General features: G+C 37.3%; 2 protein-coding genes across 3 annotated transcripts in view; both read right to left on the bottom strand.

The window, feature by feature from the left end:
• Positions 1-242: 242 nt before the first annotated feature.
• LOC144977372 (protein maelstrom homolog) overlaps positions 243-20,636 on the bottom strand; it is a 28,165-nt gene continuing 7,771 nt past the window's right edge. Inside the window, exons 5-15 of one of the 2 annotated variants that reach the window (XM_078922522.1) lie at positions 20,405-20,535; positions 18,451-18,656; positions 17,911-17,973; positions 8,608-8,741; positions 8,012-8,184; positions 6,616-6,715; positions 5,879-6,004; positions 4,840-4,868; positions 3,747-3,773; positions 2,616-2,684; positions 243-1,434 (exon numbers count right to left, since the gene is read on the bottom strand). In XM_078922522.1, the coding sequence (XP_078778648.1) occupies positions 1,315-1,434; positions 2,616-2,684; positions 3,747-3,773; positions 4,840-4,868; positions 5,879-6,004; positions 6,616-6,715; positions 8,012-8,184; positions 8,608-8,741; positions 17,911-17,973; positions 18,451-18,656; positions 20,405-20,535 (1,178 nt within the window). In that variant the 3' untranslated portion in view covers positions 243-1,314. The remainder of the gene's footprint in view (positions 1,435-2,615; positions 2,685-3,746; positions 3,774-4,839; positions 4,869-5,878; positions 6,005-6,615; positions 6,716-8,011; positions 8,185-8,607; positions 8,742-17,910; positions 17,974-18,450; positions 18,657-20,404; positions 20,536-20,636) is intronic. The other variant, XM_078922523.1, reaches the window with a different exon arrangement.
• LOC144976122 (uncharacterized) lies at positions 13,581-14,715 on the bottom strand. The gene is made up of 2 exons (XM_078920303.1): positions 14,503-14,715; positions 13,581-13,991 (listed from the first exon to the last, which is right to left on the bottom strand). Exons 1-2 carry the CDS (start codon positions 14,698-14,700, stop codon positions 13,581-13,583), a joined length of 609 nt encoding a protein of 202 aa, XP_078776429.1. The 5' UTR covers positions 14,701-14,715.

Raw genomic sequence — 20,636 nt, 5'->3', positions numbered from 1 at the left:
TGTCAGTTGAATCCCAGGTTTGGCTCTGACACCGCGACATTTTAATTCTGTTTTCATCAGGCGCTTCTCCATACCCAATATTTCTCATCATCATTGATACAAGTGCCCACTCCACAATTTTATCATCGTCATTCTATGAGAAAAATAAAACATTAAAAATTTTTTGGGGTCAGAAAGCTTGTCCTTCGAATATGTGTCGGTGCATGACATAATCAGTTGAAGGTGACAATGTTGGATTTGCATTTTTTTTTCATTTTCGATAGAAGATGCTTCCTGAGCAATTTAATCTTTATTTGAAGTTAATAAGGTAATTTTTCATGAAGTTATGGTCAGATTCAGATGTATGGGAAAGGGATCCAGCAACTTTTCTCAAATTTCATACCTTTTCAACTTGACTAGCTGTAAAAAAATATTTAGAAGTGATATGAAGCTTTGATATTTCCCCGAAGATGTACAAAAAGGGTTGATTTAATCATTTATGACAAGAACTTACTTTTGATAAAAATTGACCTTCTAACTAAACTTGGCAATATCTAGGTTCAAACCTTTTCACCATCCGACTGATTATGTCATTCACTGTAACATGTCTATCCATTAAAATCACCCTCATCTCGTCAAAAACTCTCCAGCCCGGGATTTCCTTGAAGATTTGAAAGTTCTGGACAAGATGAGGGTCGTCTGATAAACAATTTAAAAAATGGAGTTATTGTCAGGGAAGGGCAGTTTGGTTATTAATGTTAAAATAAAACAAAACTGGAGATGGTAATTGATTATCACTCAAATCCAAAAACAACAAAAACATTTTGTCAAGATAAAAGAAATTTACATTGTACACTGTTCTATCTCAAAAGTACCCAACTCAAAACTTTTTTTGCTATCTTGCTTTAACATATTGCAAAGGCTAAGCTGCCTGTAAAAAGTAATGAACAAAAATGAATATATAACAGCTTCAAAAAAGAACAAAATAAGAAATATGGAACGTTTCGGGCTCAAAACATTTCTTCAGGTAATCACAAAATCAGTTTTAAAAATATCATATTAAATGTTTTTACTGTTTTTGTGATTGGGTGAAGAAGGGTTTTGAGTCCGAAAATGTTCCATGTTTTTGTATTTTGTTCTTTATCAGAACTGTTATATTCCTGTTTGTTCATTACTTTATACTGTTTCTTCCTTTTTTTCCTTATCTCTTCTATACCTTGCATATATGTATTCAATAATCATAAAACCAAAATAGATATAAAAATCAGACTCATATTCACAATAAAAGGATTTTGTCACGATCAATCAATAATATACAGACAGCCTCGTTGACTCCTATCGTTGACTTGGCAATCCTCTCCCTTTACCCGTCCCACGTCCGAGACCACCGAGCGCTGGAAAGTCCTGATCGTTGATCATTGAATATGCTGAAGCACCTGCCATCATGGGTGGACGCTGAGAGGGGAAAAAATGAACAATGACATTGTAATTTGTTTTTGTTTTTAAGGGTTTTACGACGCTTGCAACACATTTAGGTCATATCAGCGCCAGACTTTTTCTGACTCGCCTGTCCATCCAGCAGTGTCCACCCAGTAGCTGCGTCTTTTAGATCTGTTGGAAACTACTTTGCTATAAGACTAGCATCCCATCCAAAGAGTAGCAAGAAATTGCTGTTGTTTGCTAAATGCTATGGAAAGTGCTGTAAACTCGAACTCCATCAGCCTTATCATTCTAAAGGACTATCAAGCTAAATAGAACCAAATTACCATTTCAGACCAAAACAAACCCCCAAAAACTTGGAGCATTTACTTTATGTAGGGCATCATCGACTGGGGGCATCGTGGCTCAGCAGGACGGGCTTTACTTCGTACCCGAAAGGTACCGAGTTCGATCAACCGCTGCTGTGCTGTGTGGCCTTGAGCAAGTCAAGTCACCTCGCCCTAGTTCAATTTGCGGCACTGCACTGCGGCTGATGTCTGGGTTATTCCAGTCTTCCCTTGGAATAGACCCTAAAGAAAAATGTTCCCCTATAGTATGAATAAAGGGAATTTTATTTATTTAATTTTTTAACTTATTTATTACTAAATGTGCTTGGAAGGCTTTACAACAGTAACACTTAACATGTAGGATGAAACATGATGATAATTAAGCAATATTACAATTTTTTTATTTTTACAAAGACAACGTTGTTAACAGCCAGGTATTAATTTTACAACTGAGTACGGTGAGAGAATGTGAGTAAAGAGAGAGACTTTTCCAAGGACTCAACTATGTGCCACTCAGAGCAGGATTCGAATCCTGAACCTTCCAATCCGAAGGCAAGTGTCATACCACATGACCACATAGCCACACAGCCAAGCAGTACTTGCATGCTGTAGAACATTTTTTATTTTTGTTATTGCTCTAACATTCCCACGATGCTGCTGGTGAATGAAGACAAAGACAAGGGGTGATGGGTTATAGGAAAATTGAAAAATATTATTCAGCACCATTTTCTCTTCTTTTCCTCCTCTTTCCCCCCTTGTAAAGCAAGCACTTGAGCACATTTAGCGGATATTGTGCTATATAAATGCTCGTGTTTTGGGTTTCAAAAGATACGAGCCTAGAATTTAGTCTATGACAAATGAAAATCTCACCTCAAATCCTGGGGGAGGGGGAGGCATAACTGGTGATGGAGCTGCTCTTCCCATAGGTCTAATCCCAGCCTGAAACAGAAAATAACATTATATTAATTAGAACATGGAGGGGAAAAAGCATAAATATACAATCAACATTTTGACGAGTGTTGATTAAGGATAAAACATGATGTTGAGTCGGGTTCAAGCCTGGGTCTCCTGCAGACCTGCCAAATTGAAAACTTCAAATTTAGTAATTTTTATGTCAATCTTTAGTAATATAAGGAAATTAGTAGTAGTAGTAGTAGAAGTAGTTGTAATGGTAGTAGTGGTAGTGGTAGTAGTAGTAGTAGTAGTAGTAGTAGTAGTAGTAGTAGTAGTAGTAGTAGTAGTAGTAGTAGTAGTAGTAGTAGTAGTAGTAGTAGTAGTTATTATTATCATCATTATTTAAAAAATACAGAGAATTAAAAATTCGTAATTTTCCATAAAAATTAGTAATTGGCCAAGAAATGAGTCTAAAATTCGTAAAATTACAAAAAATTAGTAAGATTCAGCAGTATGCTCCTGGGTATGAGTGCAAACATCAATGAATTCAACTTCACCCATCAATGAATTCAACTTCACCAATCAATTAATTCAGCTTCAATCAACGTATTCGACTTCAATTTGGAAAGAGACTGACGGCAAGTCAAATTTAAATATTTCCCCCAAATTCAAATCTGACATCGTCAATAATTACTTTCATCAAATTTCGTATAAAATACTCTTAATTAAGTGGCAGATCTGTAAACTAAACTGTTTGACACATCTTATTGATTGCCAACAACTGGAATTTAAGCTGAATTTATGTCTAATTCTAATCATCATAACTTGAGCTATTATATAGCGCAATATCCACAAACGTGCTCAAGGCGCTTTACAAGGGGTTGCCAGCCAACAGCGACACTTAACATGTAGGACATTTTCTACACCTGTTAGGCAATATTATCATCAATTTTTTCCGACAGAGACAGCGCCATTAATTGCCAGGTACTCATTTTACACCTGAGTAAGGTGACAGAATGTGAGTAAAGAGCCTTTTCTAAGGACTAAACTATGCGCCGTTCACAACAGGACTTGAACACAAGACCACATAAAATATCAAAGACTCACCATTCTTGGAGGAGCAGCTCCTCTACCCTGGAACAACAAAGAAAAAATAAATTATTCTTCAATGTTTTTTTTACTTATTTTAAACAACAGTTAATCTTGATTTGTTTTATTTCTTTGTTCTTATGGTTTTTTTTTTTAAATTGAGCTTTTATATAGCGCAATATCCACTAAACATGCTCAAAGCGCTTTACAAGTGGTCTGTGGCCAACAGCAACATTTAACATTTAGGACGGAACATGACACCTGTTAAGCCACATTACAATTTTTTTCAGAGACAGACAATGCTGTTAACGGCCAGGTACTCCTTTTACACCCGAGTACAATGAGAGAATGATATTATCCAAACATCAAATTTGTTTCGTTGAATCCTATCTAAAACAGACGGCATCAATTTTAGCAACTGGGTTGTGTGTGTCAACTTTCCGGTTAGCTAGTCTGACAATAAGGTGGGAGTAATTGCATTGAATGGATATCAGGTAGTGGTTCCTCTCGTTGTTTTGAATACAATCAATTTCTTAAAATTAATACGAACCATTTTCCTTTCTTAACATTGGCAAGGAATTCTTTGATAAGAGAGCGAAAAATATAATAATAATAAGTTATTTATATAAGGCTCAGCTTCCACATAATTGTTCAGCCGCGCTTTACAATATTAATTGTCATAATGTAAAATATTAAATTCAGAAAACATCTCACTGTGTCAAAGTAAAAAGCTCCGAATTCGAATAATGTACTATCTGAGACAATAGAAATTGAGTTCTAATTTTATTCAACACTTGAATCATAAAATTTTGAGTTGATCAACTTATCATCACGTTCATAGAATGACTAAGAATGGACAGCTATGCTTGTACACATATACGTATATATTTATATAAAATAATTCGCTCCATTGTTACATGTCGAGCACTATTCCTACCATATTTGTATCCAACACGATTCAATATATATATATATATATATATATATATATATATATATATATATATATAGTTCTGTGATGTGCGTGTATATATATACACAAATCACAGAAGCAAATATATTCAATTAAAACGAGCATGCAACAAAATACAAATAACAAATAACTCCTCACCATGGGTATAAAAGCAGCACCTCTTGCAACTGTGAAGGAAAGAAAAAAAAAAGATTACGTAAGATGGAAACTAAATTTTTGATAAAATTAAAACAAGTCAAGGTCACCAAATTGATACATTTGAAAAGGTGTGAATCGTGTATTATGTGTTTTAACCAATTAACCGTCCTTGAGTTTAAAAATTTGACCAGGAAACTCGTACTTCAAATATTGATTGATTTAAATGACTCATCTTGGCAAAACTCTCTTACCTGGGACTTTAAGGAAGACTGCAAAGTCCCAGGTTTGATGGTTTGAGGGTTGAAGTATATAAAAATGTAAATTTGATATATGGTACCAAAATTGAAAAAAGAAATTGCAACCACATGTCCCCTTAAGGGGGGAGCGACATTAAAAATGATGCAATTTGACCCAGTTCACTAAAATTAGATTTTGGTGGGATGTTGTCATCTGACCATTTGTCTGCATAAAAATTTGCATGAGAACTTCATCTTCAGTTTTGTTTTTTCTACTCAAAATAATGTATTTTGTGACCCATGGTATGGTTAAATCCATGCCTATTTTTAGTTTCAGTGGAAAAAAAAAATATTTTCGAGTAATTTGCAATCATGTAACTTTTTTCAAAGGGAATAATCAAGTAATAACTTTGACCTTAATTTTTAAAGATTCTAATAAAAAAAAATAAAAATAATAGGGCTTCTAAAGCCTCTTTGTTTTCCTTTAGTCTACCTGTGGCCAATATATTATGGCAAACGGTTGATAAACAAAAAAGCCTTCGGCTTTTAAATGTTTGTTATTTATTTTCCAATATGGCGGCGTCTTCATAGCAACAGGGAAACTTTTTTTTGAACAAAGTTGTATGCAATTGTCCTTCCCAAACATATACATTATAACTGTGCACAGAGGTTTAGGATAATTCATCAAATTAAAAAAAAATGACCCTTTAGTGTTGCTCACCTCCTTAAAAAGACAAAATTTATGAGCTTTGCAATAGACACCACATACTGTGGCAATCCTACAAGACAGACAAGAAACCTACCGCCACCCCAAGCACCAGCTGGGGCTGTCGTTGTTGCAGACGATGAGGCAGCTGCCATAGTGGGTGGGGTCGTCGTCTCATTGTCATCCTGGATGCTCAAATCACCTACATGGGTTTGGACTTGAGCTGGAAGGAAGATGATTTAATCGTATAACAAATAATCTTGCCGTGGCCTTGCTTGTTTTGAAGGCAATCATACATTGTTTTACAATCAAAATTTCATGTGGCAGAATAATACCAGGTAAACTTATGTCCCATATTTATTTTCTTCAATGTATTTTTTTGTTTGTTTTGATTTGATGCATTTTGATACAATTACAAGCTAGCAACATATTTTGGAAAATAGGTGGGGTGGGGTTTTGTTTTGTTTTGTCATTGTCTGTTTTTAAATTTGTTTTTTATTTTACTGGATTTTTATTTTTTTCGCAATTATTTGAATTTTAGAAACTTTATTTTTAAGTAAAATCAATCTATAATTAATCTTCTACAATGTTAAGTTCAATAAAAAAAAATTTTAATAAAAAATTTATCCACTTCAATTTGCCAAGACAAAATGGAAAGCTATAGGAGGATAGAAGAAACAAAGTGACCTCCTGCCCACCGTGGGAGGTCAAAAGACCCCACCCAGAATTAAAGACAAGTTTCAACAACAACAAAAAATAATGAGTAAATAAATAAATCAATCAATCAATCAATAAATACATCAACAAAGACGGTTCCATTCATTGGTTTCTCACCCAATGACTTTGGCAATCTCATATTTCCCAATGTGTATGCTGTCGGTTTAGGCTTCACCTCTTCTTCCTCTTCCTCCGACTCCTCGTCACTCAAGGGAACCTGAAATTACGTAGTACAACAACAGACAATGAATGATTATATCCTCGTCATTCAAGCAAACCTGAAATCATTACAACAACAGACAATGAATGATTACATCCTCGTCACTACAGGAAACCTGAAATCAAGACAACAACAGACAATGATTACATCCTCGTCACTCAACAAAACCTGAAATTCGTACAACAACAGACAAGGAATGATTACAAGCCATCTCGAATAGCATATTTAACCAGTAAACTAGTGGGTCGCATCAAACTGACTACTGACAGGCCACGACAGGACTGTTGTAAACATGCATCGGTAGAGTCTGAGGGAGTCCGATGACTGTCCCCTCCCCACTGTTGGGGAATGCAAGAGACAGCCGACCACATAATCCTGCACTGTCCTGTGATGAGATTGGCAGGAAGTTTTGAGGCTGTCCTCAGCCGCGGTAATGAATTACAAGACTGGCTAGAGACTTCCTGTGCGGGGATGTAGCCATACGCTACCACAACTAGCTCCATTCAAGTAGCAATGACTATGAAAAATGTTTTTTTCTCTTTTTGAGGAAAATTTTTGTCTAAAATCAAAGCCCTATCTCCACTGAGTAAAAATGTTTTTGAATTTTGAAAATCCAATTGTAAATAAACAAGTTATGCAGTTTCAAATGTGTCATTTATTTGGATGACCCGCAAAGAGGAAAATAACTCGAAAATATGGGACGCTTTTTCGACATTTTTTTTCGACCTTTGGTTGTATCTTGCATAATAAGTGTGAAACTTGAAGAGCAAATTAGGATGGTGTTTTGTAAAATACGGGAAAAGTACTCTCATATTCATATGAAATTTTACAACCAAAAAGAAGAAATGTTCATGTATTACCTTGTCAGCGACAAAACCTCCACGCCCGGTAGTTTTAGAAATATTTTACTCCAAAGAGTAAAAATCTTATTTTTAACGGTCTTCTGGTAATCGCACGAGTTTTGTCGCTTGACATAATCTAAAATGACCTTTTTTCTAACTGTGTGCCAACTTTCAGTCATATTCAGCAATAAACAGCATCGTAATTAATTTTTTAAAATAGCATATACGAAACGGCTTCGTCCCATATTTTGACGCGAATTCGGGCACTTCGTAAGCGAAAAAGAGGCCCAGAGATTTGTGCGGGATAGTCATTGCTAATTCAAGATTGAATGGAAACGAAATGAATGTACGAGTGACCTTTTACCTTAAATATTGTCAAATTCTTAATCTAGAATTTTGATAAAACAAATAAATCCGGAAAAAAAAGGATCATAAATTGCAAACTCTTCACCTTGACCGGATCAACTATGGGTGGTTGGAAGGTGTTTTCTGGTTGTCTCTGAGACTGCCAGAGATTACCTCTCCCTCTCTGTGAATAACTTTGATTGGAGTAAGAATCGGAGTAGGACGAATTGTAAGATGACTTCCTGCTTCTGTTGTATCTGTCATCACCTGGTCCATCGCCTGCAATAGAGAGATAAATTATTTATTTGGTTGTAGACATTAAACCAATTAACTGCTGTACTCTAGAAAAACAAGTATTTAAAAATTTGGCCAGAAAACTCTTTCAAATATCGATCGATTTGAATGACCCTCATCTTGACAAAAACTCTACAAACTGGGACTTTGCGGCGACCGGTGCTCGAACTCACGACCTTATTACGACATCATCCACCACTCCGACGAACCCTCCCAAGACCAGGCGGAATTGTCGTAACAGTAGTTCGTGGGTTCAAGCCCCCATTGCTGCGAAATTTTTATTCTCTCTTGTCTTCTGGCACTTTTCTACTGACTTCATTTTCTGTTATTAACAACATAAGTGCCTGCCCACTCATTTTTTTATAAAAAAAAAAGGTGGCTTAGTAACAGTGAAAAATAGTTCCTTACTTGTAGCACCCTGGGCAGATTGTCGTCCGAACCCAAATGACTCGGGAATGTACATTTGCTTCATTTCGTCAGGCATGTGTTTCTCGGTGAGTTTGAAACCCAGGAGAGTGGATAAAGTATCAAAGATGGCAAAACTGGAAGGTGAAGATAAAATGGATGGAGAGTTAAACTATGACCTACTGATTTGTTTATGAAACGTAGCGAGAGCTTGGGATTTACGATTGACCAGAATATACTAAATAGTAAAAGTAAAAGGAAAAGGATGACAAAGATCCATCTATTATTATAACAATAGAGAGGTATATAATATATTGGCAATACTGAATCAGCACCATTATTATTATTATTTTATTATCATGATTATTATTATTATTATTATTATTACTATTATTACTATTCTTCTTATTATTATTATTCTTATTATAATTCTTATTCTTATTACTATTATTACTATTCTTCTTATTATTATTATTCTTATTACTGTTCTTCTTCTTTTTCTTCTTCTTCTTATTATTATATTAATAATATTATTATATCAGGCCTGTGAAAAAATTGTCGGAACTTTTTGAACACGCGAAAATAGACACAACAGGACAAAAATATGGACTAATTAATCAACACAATACAGATATGACACGTCAATTGACCAGTCAAATCATGTCACATTCCCCTACTTATTTATAATGAGATCCTTATTATATATATATATATATATATATATATATATGGAACTGTGTATTCAGTCCACCGGAAATAAAATATTTAAAAAAGGACCAAATATCGTCTATACTTACCTTAATACTGATACGGAGTTCCTATATATATTTATTTATTTTTATATTAGCTCTAACCAACATTATTATATTATATTATATATATATATATATATCGTCGACGTCCGACTTTAACCGTGTAAGTGCAAGAACTTCACTTTCGAGAAAAGTGAAAAAAAACTTTATTACCGCTCCTTTCGCATGGATATGAGGTCAAAACTGCCTACAAGTGTTTAAGAATGCATTTATGATAACATACAATTGCCTGTTTTAAAAAGTTGATGAAATTTAAAGAAATATTGCGCATACACGAATAGCGCCGACAAATCCGTCAGCTATTGCACGGATAGGGCCGTGTTCGTTTAGCGCCCGACCGTTTCTCTGCAAGGTGGCGTGACGTAAACACCGATAGGGCATTGCACGCATAGCGCCTGTCAGAAACTGTCATCACTGTGCACAGCAAAGGTACTTGGACGGTTCTCGTCGTACCGTTTTTGTTATTTCTATAACAATATGCTACAAGTTACTCATGGAAGAAAAATCATAATTTACTCATTTTTCTCATAGTCAATATCTGTGATTGTACCAAAGCGTTGAATGCAAATACTGAAAAAATAGATTGTTCGGCTACATAATAAATACATAGCATTTATATAGCGCTGATCTACAGTTGACACCATGCTCTAAGCGCTTAATTGCCTCGCATTTGGAAATTGTAAGAGTGGGTGGGCGTGCTCTGTACTTCCTTTAAGAGCAAGAATTTTTTACTTTTATAGTAAAAATGTACAGTATGTATACATTCGTTCATGAATATGCATGATTAGGCGCTACATCTTGCAAATATTATAACTAAATAATATATTGAGCGCACAAATTGCGATAAATGGATAAAAGAATGTACATACGAGTAATGTATTAGTAATAAAGTCATACACCCATAAATGATTAAGATATCGACCGTTTTGGTCATTCACTCTCTTTTAGGGACCATGTTTGTCTTACAACTAGAACTGGATAGTATGCAATCAATGCTTTCGTATTGCCATGGTGCATGCATTTGGATTATGGTTTATTTTGTTTTGTTTTTAAGGGTTATACAGCACTTGCAACACATTTAGGTCATATCAGCGCCAGTAAAAAGGAAGAAAATAGGATAGAAAAAAGTTCTAGAATTACAATTAAAGTACCCAAGAGATATGTTTGTTTGTTTTTAAGGGTTTTACGGCGCTTGCAACACATTTAGGTTATATCAGCGCCAGTAAAAAGGAAGAAAATGGGATAGTAAAAAGTTGTAGAATTACAATTAAAGCACCCAAGAAAAAGTAAGACATAGGGGAACTGGGAACAAATAGGGATCAGATGTAGATTCCAAGAGCATACCACCAATGTACTTAGTTTGAGATCACCTAAAAGTCATCCAGACACAAGCACAGGCCCCAACTAAGAGGAATACACTCAAATGTTTACCAATCATATAATATAATATCTAAACTCAACATAATACAATGCATAACAGAGATATGATTTACAAGGAAAAAAATATCATCTCCCAAAACTATAACTATACATTCGACTGTTTCCCTCCCAGCCAAGGAGCTCCGGCAAGGATCAGGACAAAACTAAGTAATCTCATTCCAAGACAATGACAGGAAACAATTGGGAAACGGGTATGGGGGGATAGAAGACACAGCATGTACCTCCCTGCCCACTATGGGAGGTCAGGATCCCCACCCAGACCCAAGAGATAGTAAGACAAGAGGAATGGGAACAAATAGGGATCAGATGTAGATTCCAAGAGCATACCATCAATGTACTTAGTTTGAGATCACCTATAAGTCTCATCCGGACACAAGCACAAAATCCAACAAAGAGGAACACACTCAAACGCTTACATTATTATGGTAGTTACAGAATACTCAAGCCATTTATAACACTTTTGGGGGGGGGGGGGGGTTATTTTACAAGATTAACCAACAATTTATGGTCAGTTAGAAACACAATTTGCAAATTTGATTCAATAATTCATAGGCCTTAATATTGATACAAATTAGAATAACTATACAACAATATCAATAATGCATAAAAATGTTATAATGATGATAGCATTTCTTTTGTGTCAATAATTCACCAATAGGGTGCACTATAACACGTGGCATATTACATCATAATATATAATAATACATTTAAAGGAGAGAGTGCTCCTCCGCTTTACACACACACACACACACACACACACACACACACACACACACAGTTTCTGGTTTTAAAAATCAGCTGATTTCACACGAAATGCAAAATTAACTCAAAATTAGTCATGGGGCAATGTATCAAAGAATGGGTGTAAGTCGCGTGGTATTACAGCCTTCAGTACCTGAAGGTGCCTCCACTTTGTTCCTTTGATACTTTTTGGGCCTGTAAACAGCAGGTTTGGTTCTTTAATTATTTGAGTGCTGTTTCCACGTACAGAGAACTCTTCCCATTCTTCGTTTTAGAGCAGCTTGTAACTAATTTTGCCATCAGATGTGTACTTTAAACATCTGATGTCGACCACTTGGGGGTCGCCTTTCTTTTTTCCTGGTCGTATGCTTTTTAGTCCACAAATGTCATCAAAATTGCGGAAAAAGGTGTTATCAACATACTGCACTTGATACGGACCAGGATCCTGTCTTGCTGCTTCAATGTACCTGGTGTTGTCTGCTGGACAGAAAATTTTTTGATTTTTTTATTTTCTCTTCAATTTTTTGGTGCACGCTGTCCACCTCCATTTGGGTGTGTCCCTTTTCCAAGTATTTATGGAGAATTGTGATGTCCATTGTTTGCGCTGTGTACGTCAGCGCTTTAGCCAATGTTGTATTTCTATTTTGATAGGAGCATCCATCAGAATAAATAATGAAGGTCTTGCATGGCGGTGTCACATTTTGTCTGATGTAATCTGTGATACAAGAGGCAAATTCATTTGCCGTCAGACCACCTTGCCCTTCATGCCACAGATAGCATCTTACATCCCTTGACCTCTCATCATAAATGGTGAAGTTATGCACGCAGAGCTTTGTGCGATAATACAAGGCTGAGGCTTGGAGTGCTGGTGCCAACAGAGATCTTGGAGATCCATTGTTACCATGACTATATCTCCATTTGATGCTTTGGCCATCTCTTTATCAGATTCTTTTGCCGCTCGTCCCTCATCTTTTTTAAGCACGTGGAGATCATATGTGGCGTCATCAATGTTTCCCTCCTCGTGACCAACACAGATGTCGCATTGGTCCTTTCTTGGCTTAAAAATGTCATAATTGCCAAGAGACATTTCCTCGTATACCAGTTGCCTTGAAGCTGGTTGGAGGTTGTGTTCAATGCACCATTTCTTGTATTCTCGATGGATGTCGCTTTTCTTGTTGAAGGATCTCACGAAGTATTTTTTAGTCGAGCTTTTGCGGCAGTAGTGAGATGGCATGTTGTCTTAGGATGCCAGGAATTCCTGAATTTTTACTCTGCCTGGGGACTCTCGGGGCTCTCTTGCGGATCCAGAGCTGCCTTCGCCAAGGATCTGGGCCCCAACATAATGCTGTGTAAGCCTCGTGGTGTTTAAAAACATGGTTTTACAGACTGGGACCATGTGTGCGCCAATGTTCAGGTGATACCTCAGGGTTTTCTGTCGACTAGTTCCTGTCTGCTCATTTCGGGGCCTCGCGACATCATCTCTATTTACAAGGTTCTTTACGAATGTCTCCCTCTGAGGCCAAGACATAAACCAAACATATTGGTGGATCTCCTCTCTTTTCTTGTCGGCGACGTCCTCGCATTTCGCCCAAGTAGCCTTGCATCCACATCTTCCACCTAGCTCCTTCGCTGCCTTTTCCACCATTACATACTTTCCTGTTCCTTTCTCATACTTACGTCCCATATACGACTCGCCCTTTGCTCTCTTCATCTTATTAACATTTTTCTGCCACTTGCTTTCATCGGCTCTTCTTTTTTTACCTCTTTGGAGACTGTTGGTATCAGTGTCTCTGGAGTTTTCATGGCTCTCCATTTCTTCGAGGGTTCTATTGCTATCGTGTTCTACAACGATTGTTTCTATATCATGGCTCTCAGTTTCTTCGATGGTTCTATTGCTATCTTCTTCTACACATATTGTTTCTATTTCATGGTTCTCCCTTTCTTCGATGGTTCTATTGCTATCTTCTTCTACACATATTGTTTCTATTTCATGGCTCTCCCTTTCTTCGATGGTTCTATTGCTATCTTCCAGTGGGGAAAATTCTCCTGATCCGCATGAACTGTTTCCAGATTGTCGGTGTCAAGACTTTGACTAAAGGGGCAGTTGGCGATGCTGTTGCCGTGTGTCAAAATACTTCCCTTTTGGAGAATATCTACATCACTACTAAGGTCCCTGACATATTGCTCCTCCATGAAAGGAACAAGTTCGGTGAAAGAAATATCATTGATACATGTTTCTTGATGTTCGTTGGGAGATGCGACAGGCGTGGTAGCTGCCACTGCTTGGTCCCCTTCCTCAGGGGTATGGGACAAATAGCTGGCGGGTTCCTGCTGGGTCATCTGCTGCTGTGCCAGACGCAACATTCGCATAGCTCTGCTGTTGGGGTCCATCACCTGTGGATGTATACAGATGTACGTATATATGTATGTTACAGGAAATGTGAGGGAGAAAGGGAGAGAAGGCATAGTGGATTATACCACAAAGGATAGTCGATAAACAGTGTCAATAAGTCAAGCACCAATTAATGCCTCATACGGGTGATTGCAAAAGGTAACATGTGCAAAGAACAAGACAGGGGTTACACTTGGGCGGTTACATTTTAAGACCAAAGTTAAACTGTTGTTATTCCTCCGCACCCCCTATCTCTCTCTCTCTCTCTCTCTCTCTCTCTCTCTCTCTCTCTCTCTCTCTCTCTCTCTCTCTCTCTCTCACACACACACACACACATACACACAGAACTATCTATATTTCAATCATGCGATAAAAGGGCAGTTGCAAAGTTAATGTTGTTGTAAGCTTGTCTGCTAAGTGCCAAGTGTAAAGTGACAGAAGCATTCATCGTATTCATATAAGCTTGAAATTAAGCAACTTTAACTAGTTGTAATATGTATTTTCCACACTCACCTTTTCTGCGTTATTCTGACAAAGTACTGTGCCGGTCTGAGGAATGTGGTTGTCCAGGCCGAGGAGTATCGTCTCAAATAAATGTTGATCTGTGGAAAATGAGATATGCATCATCATCATCATCATTATCATCGTCGTTGTCTTCATCATCATCAGCAGCAGAATCAAGATCATCATATTCACAGTCGTTACTATCATGTCATCATCATCATCATCATCATCATCGTTATCATCATCCCTAATACCACACCACCATCCTCACCATAATCATCATCATCACTACCACCACCGCCACCGACACCATCATTTTCATCGTCGTCGTTGTCGACATTTTGATATATTATACAATGAACGATTCAATCCTACAGTATAAAACAATAGGAAAAACATTCCCTTGTTTACATTGTATGTGATTTTTATATCAGACTCCTTTTGTTTTGCATGGTAATAATTTCCACACTCACCTTCTCTGCGTTATTCTGACAAAGTACTGTGCCGGTCTGAGGAATGTGGTTGTCCAGGCAGAGGAGTATATATCTCAAATAAATGTTGATCTGTGGAAAATTAGATTATTATTATTATTATTATTATTATTATTATTATTATTATTATTATTATTATTATTATTATTATTATTATCATTTTCATCCTCATCCTCATCATCATCATCATCATCATCATTATCCCTACCACCACTACCACCATCACCATCGATTATTATTATAATTTATATTATACAATACGCTGTGATTCAATGCTACAGTGTAAAACAATATCAGACTATTTTTTTTCTTCTTCTTCTTCTTCGTCTTGTGTAAACCTCCAATATTGTCGAGGATCACTCCACAGTTTGTAGTGTTTTACATTTTAAACTTGCTAAAACTCTGCACATAATACTAAAACCACATAGATTAAAAAGTCACATTGTGAACTCCAGCAATCGCGTGAAGGCATGTTGGCAACCGTTTTCAGCCACTTCAGCTGGGAGGCTATTCCATAGTCGGGCAGTGGAAGGGAAAAACGAATACATGTGGGCGTCTGTTTTTGATGTTGGGATGGTTACTCTTGCTGTGTGTCCCCTCGTATTTCTTGTGCCGATATCTTTGATGTCGTTTGGAAGTTTAAGGCACGAATTTTTGTAGTAGATCTTGTGGAACAATTTAAGTTTATCTATCTTTCTTCTCTTTCCAGAGGTTCAAGGCCAATCCGTTGTGATATTTCAGACGCACTTGAGAAAGGATCGAATGTGTTTGTGATGCGTCTTGCTGTTTTTCTTTGGATGTTTTCTAAGGTGTCGATGTTTTCCTTTGTATATGGGTCCCAAATTGAGCTGCCATACTCCAAAATTGGTCTAACAATAGTTTTAAAAGCAAGGGTTTGAGTTGTGATTGGGCATCTTTTTAAATTGCGGGTGATGTAAGCGCTTGTTTGATTTGCCTTTGAAGCCAGGTGACATATGTGGTCATTCCATTTGAGGTTTTTAGCAAACTCAATGCCAAGGTATTTTGCTGTCTTTACATGTTCCAGGTTTTGACCATGAAGTTGGTATTCAAATGTTATAGGTGCTTTCTTATTTGTGATGGTTAGAACATTGCACTTTGATACGTTAAATTCCATTTGATTTATTGTTTCCCATTCTTGTAATTTAGCTAGATCGTCATTTAGTGTTTTGCAGTCGTCTGTTGTTTTTATCTGATTATATAATGCTGTGTCGTCAGCAAAGAGGCGCACTTTTGACCTTATACCTCGTGGAAGATCGTTTATGTACACTAAAAATAGGACGGGCCCAAGGACTGAGCCCTGAGGTACGCCCGATGTCACCATCCCGATAGTGGAAGTCTCGCCGTCGACAAGAACTTGTTGGGTGCGATTGTCCAGAAAAGCTGCAATCCATTGTAAGGTTTTGTTCCTGATACCAACGTCATACAATTTCTGGATTAACCGATGGTGAGGGACCTTGTCGAAGGCCTTGGCAAAGTCCAGTAGTACTAGATCAATTTGACCACCTTTATCAATAGCAGCTGACAGATCATGTGTTAATGATAGAAGTTGAGTTTGACATGAGTGGTGCTTCCTAAATCCGTGCTGTTCATCACAAAAAATACTGTTAGTTTCGAGATATTCAGTTATTGAGGATCTCACTATATGCTCCAACAGTTTGCAGCAAATGCAGGTTAATGAAATTGGACGGTAGTTTTGAGCCCTGCTTCTATTACCTTTCTTGTAGATGGGTTGGACAAGAGCGTGCTTCCAAACAATTGGTATGTCTCCCGTTTCAAGAGAGAGTTTGAACAAATGTGTGAGGGCAGGTGCAAATTCGTTACTCAATATCTTTAAGAGACGGGATGGTATTTTGTCTGGGCCACATGCCTTCTTTGGATCTAGAGTGGCGAGGAGTTTGGAAATGCCCTCTACTGTCACATTGATTTCGGCCATAGTGTTGGAATCGTTTTCTTCGCCTTGTAGTTGTTGAGTGGTAATTTTGGTATGAGCTTTTGAAGCAAAAACAGAGCAGAATTGGTTATTAAGTATGTCTGCTTTTTCCTTTGCATCAGAGAATAATACACGATCATGCTCAAGGCGCTATACCAACCGAATCGCACCTCCTACTTTTTATAAATTTCCAGAGCTTTTTGTTTGAGTCTTCACTAACAAGTTCCTTAACATGATTATGATAGGCCTTTCTACTCTCTTTTTGTGTTTCTTTTTTCAGTCGGGCATAATTGTACCAGTCTTTCTTACTGTTGGACTTTCTCGCTCTGCTCCATGCCTTTTTCTTTAGAATAAGATAATGACTCAATGACAAGATTAGCGAAAACTTTGTTTTCTTACTAAAAGTCAATGTAAACATCTCTTCGCTGTCCGTGTAACCGCCAAGTTGTGCGTACAGGTAGCTCTAGTCTGGTCGCGCTAAGCGTGCAGGAAGCGCATGGACAGCTATCGTCCGACGGTGCCATCAACTTTTGCTAGCGATAAACGTGCATGTATATTTCTTTTGTTTTAATCCATGTAATCTTTTTAGTAAAATGTTTTTTTCCATCAAAAAATGGTTCTCAAATAGCACTAAACATGTGATAAAGACTTTGCTTACCTTATTGTACAGGGTACTTGAAGAAAAACTGCACAAAACACAAGAATTATTCAGGATCTGAACAAATGGTGGATACACGATTAGGGTGACCGAAATGCTATAATCTGGTAATGATCAGTTAGAGAATCTTTTGTTTCCCACCAATTCCAAGGTTATAACCCTTAGATATTGTGTCAAGGGGACGGAGGATGGGATTTTCCTTGAAATGAACTAAAAATAGCCATTTCCCCAAAACTGGCACTTACACGGTTAGAGTCGGACGTCGACGATATATATATATATGTATATTAACAGAAAGACAAGATCAATGAGCTCACCTATACCGTCTGACAATTGACAAAGAGCAAAAAGCACAGTCCAAGTCTTCATGAAAGGAACATCTGTTAACGACAAAGTGATGACAAAACGGTGAGTAAACAGAACATTAATATGGGAAATCATCAACCTTGACACAAAGAGCAACATAATTTTAATCAAAATTCAGTTTGTAGTAGAAATTGACGAAGCAATAAATAATGGATTATCATCAAAATCATCCGCATAGAGTCAGTGGATGAACAGATAAAGTGACTGTACATTGAACGCGAATGAAACTAGAATATAAATCAAGATTTTTTTCCGATTCCCCTGTCCACCCAGCAGGGATTGGGTATCTGGGTCTGTTAAGTCTGGCGGAAAGTACTTTGCGATAGACCAGCGTCCTATCCAAGGGGTACCAAGCAATTGCTGCTGTCTGTTTCATGCTATAGAAACCGGGATAAACTCTGGCTTCATGGGCCAAATGGCTCTGAAGGACTACTACTGTTTAGCATGCACCACTGTCCCAATGACAACATTACAAAAGACAAACAAAATACCTTATACTGCTATTATAATCCCATCTATTTTGCCTCAACATGTCTGTAATCTGCGATTCGGGCACCTGCTTCCCCTCGGCGAACGATATCATGCAATGAACCAGATCTTCCAGACAGAAAACCTTTTGAAATCGGTTGGCGTCTGCCACGTAGACTTTGTTGTAGATGAAATCGAGGCAGTTCTCAACTAGTCGTCTGTGGGCTTGCTGAAAATGGACAACGACAATAATAGTAATAGAAATAATAATTAGGTGGTCGAATGGTTAAGGCACTGCACTGTGACCCGTAAAATTCTGGGTTCAAGCTCCACTTCAGGCACTTTCATATATTTCCTAATGGGGCAAAATCATTTCCCCCCCCCCCCCCCCCCCCCCAATTTGCTCACTCTGGACAACACGGGTGATTCCTGTTGGTCTATGAAATTTCATTGCGGGATGATCTACTTTCTTTCAGGGTATGCCTAATGCTACCGTGCAAAAGACATACTTTAAAAAAATGATATATCATTCTTTTTGTTGTTTTTTTTTTTTTTTTAAAGAATTTTTCCGAAGTGGGATGGTAAAAAGTTCTAGAATTACAATTAAAGCAGCCAAGAGAAAGTAAGACAAAGGGGAACTGGGAACAAATAGGGATCAGGTGTAGAATCCAAGAGCATACCACCAATGTACTTAGTTTGAGATCACCTATAAGTCTCATCCGGACATATGCACAAAATCCAATAAAGAGGAATACACTCAAATGCCTACATTATACATTAAAAATAACAAATATAATAACACATAACAAAGAGATGATTTACAAGGAAAAAAATATCATCTCCCAAAACAATAACTATGCATTTGACTGTTTCCCTCCCAGCCAGGACTCCGACCAGGGCCAGGAAAAAACAAGTAATCTCATTCCAAGACAAAGACAGAAAGCATGTTGGAAAACAGATATAAGGGGAAAGAAGACACAGTATGTACCTCCCTGCCCGCTATGGGAGGTCAGGATCCCCACCCAGTTCTATATAAAAAGTATTAGCAAAAAGATCACTTGTCATTTTTTACTTATAGTTATTTTTTGTCTGATTAATTTTTTTTTTTATACAGCATCTAGAAACAAAGGGCTTAGGAAATATTGACAGGCAACACAATGCTTGAGGGAAGATAGACTAGAGAGATGACTAAGAATGGGATTTTTATTAATTACAATATTAAACTTGAGCATTTAATCGCGCAATAACCACTAAACGTGCTCAAAGCCCTTTACAAGGGGTCACTAGCCAACAGCAGCACTTGTCATGTAGGGCAAGACATGACACCCATTTGGTGGTATTAAATTTTTCCTGACAAAAAAACAAACAACTCTGTCAATGGCCAGGCACTCATTTTACACCTGAGTATGGTGAGAGAGTTTGACTATGTACCCCTGAGTGAGACTCGAACCCTGGATATTCCGATGACTGACATCAATCCAGCTGCTGTTGCCTATGGTGATGATGATGGTGGATGATGACGTTATCACCACCATTATTATCATTATTATTAATATCAAATCATCACTGTTATCATATTGTCATGATCATTACTATAATGCAGCTATGTGGTCTAATGGTATGACACTCGCTTTCAGATCGGAAGGTCCTGGGTTCCAGCCTCGCTCAGCGCATAGTTGAGTCCTTGGAAAAGGCTCTTTACTCACATTTTCTCACCATTCTCAGGAGTAAAATGAGTACCTGGCCGCTAACAACATTGTCTCTGTCCGAAAAAATTATAATATCGCCTAACAGGCGTCATGTCCTCTCCTACATGTTAAGTGTTGCTGTTGGCCAGGGAACCATTGTAAAGTGCTTTGAGCAAGTTGAGTGGATATTGCGCTATATAATATCTCTTTTTTTTTTTTTTTCATAATTCAAAGAAAATACAGACTTGTATACTCAAAATAAAACTGTCAAGAACGCAACCATATTTACCAGACAAAATATCACGGGCATTTCATCCCCTTGTGAATCTGATTGGACGAAATCTGTCATGTGATTGGTCAAGGCTTTGAAGTTGCCATCTGCATGCTCAAATTGAAGTGGAATTTTGTGAGAATTTTCAGCTGGTAGTAGAAAGAAAGAAAGGAGAAATTTTGAAATCCAAATACATTTTACTGGACAAAACAAAAACCACAACCATAATAACTATCTCAACATCTAAAGC

This window comes from Berghia stephanieae, chromosome 7, assembly GCF_034508935.2.
Source record: "Berghia stephanieae isolate SIO BIC M18660-M18661 chromosome 7, UCSD_Bste_1.3, whole genome shotgun sequence".
Lineage (NCBI taxonomy): Eukaryota > Metazoa > Mollusca > Gastropoda > Nudibranchia > Aeolidiidae > Berghia > Berghia stephanieae.
The sequence above is the reverse complement of the archived record's forward strand: the minus strand, read 5'-3'. Positions and strand labels throughout refer to the sequence as shown.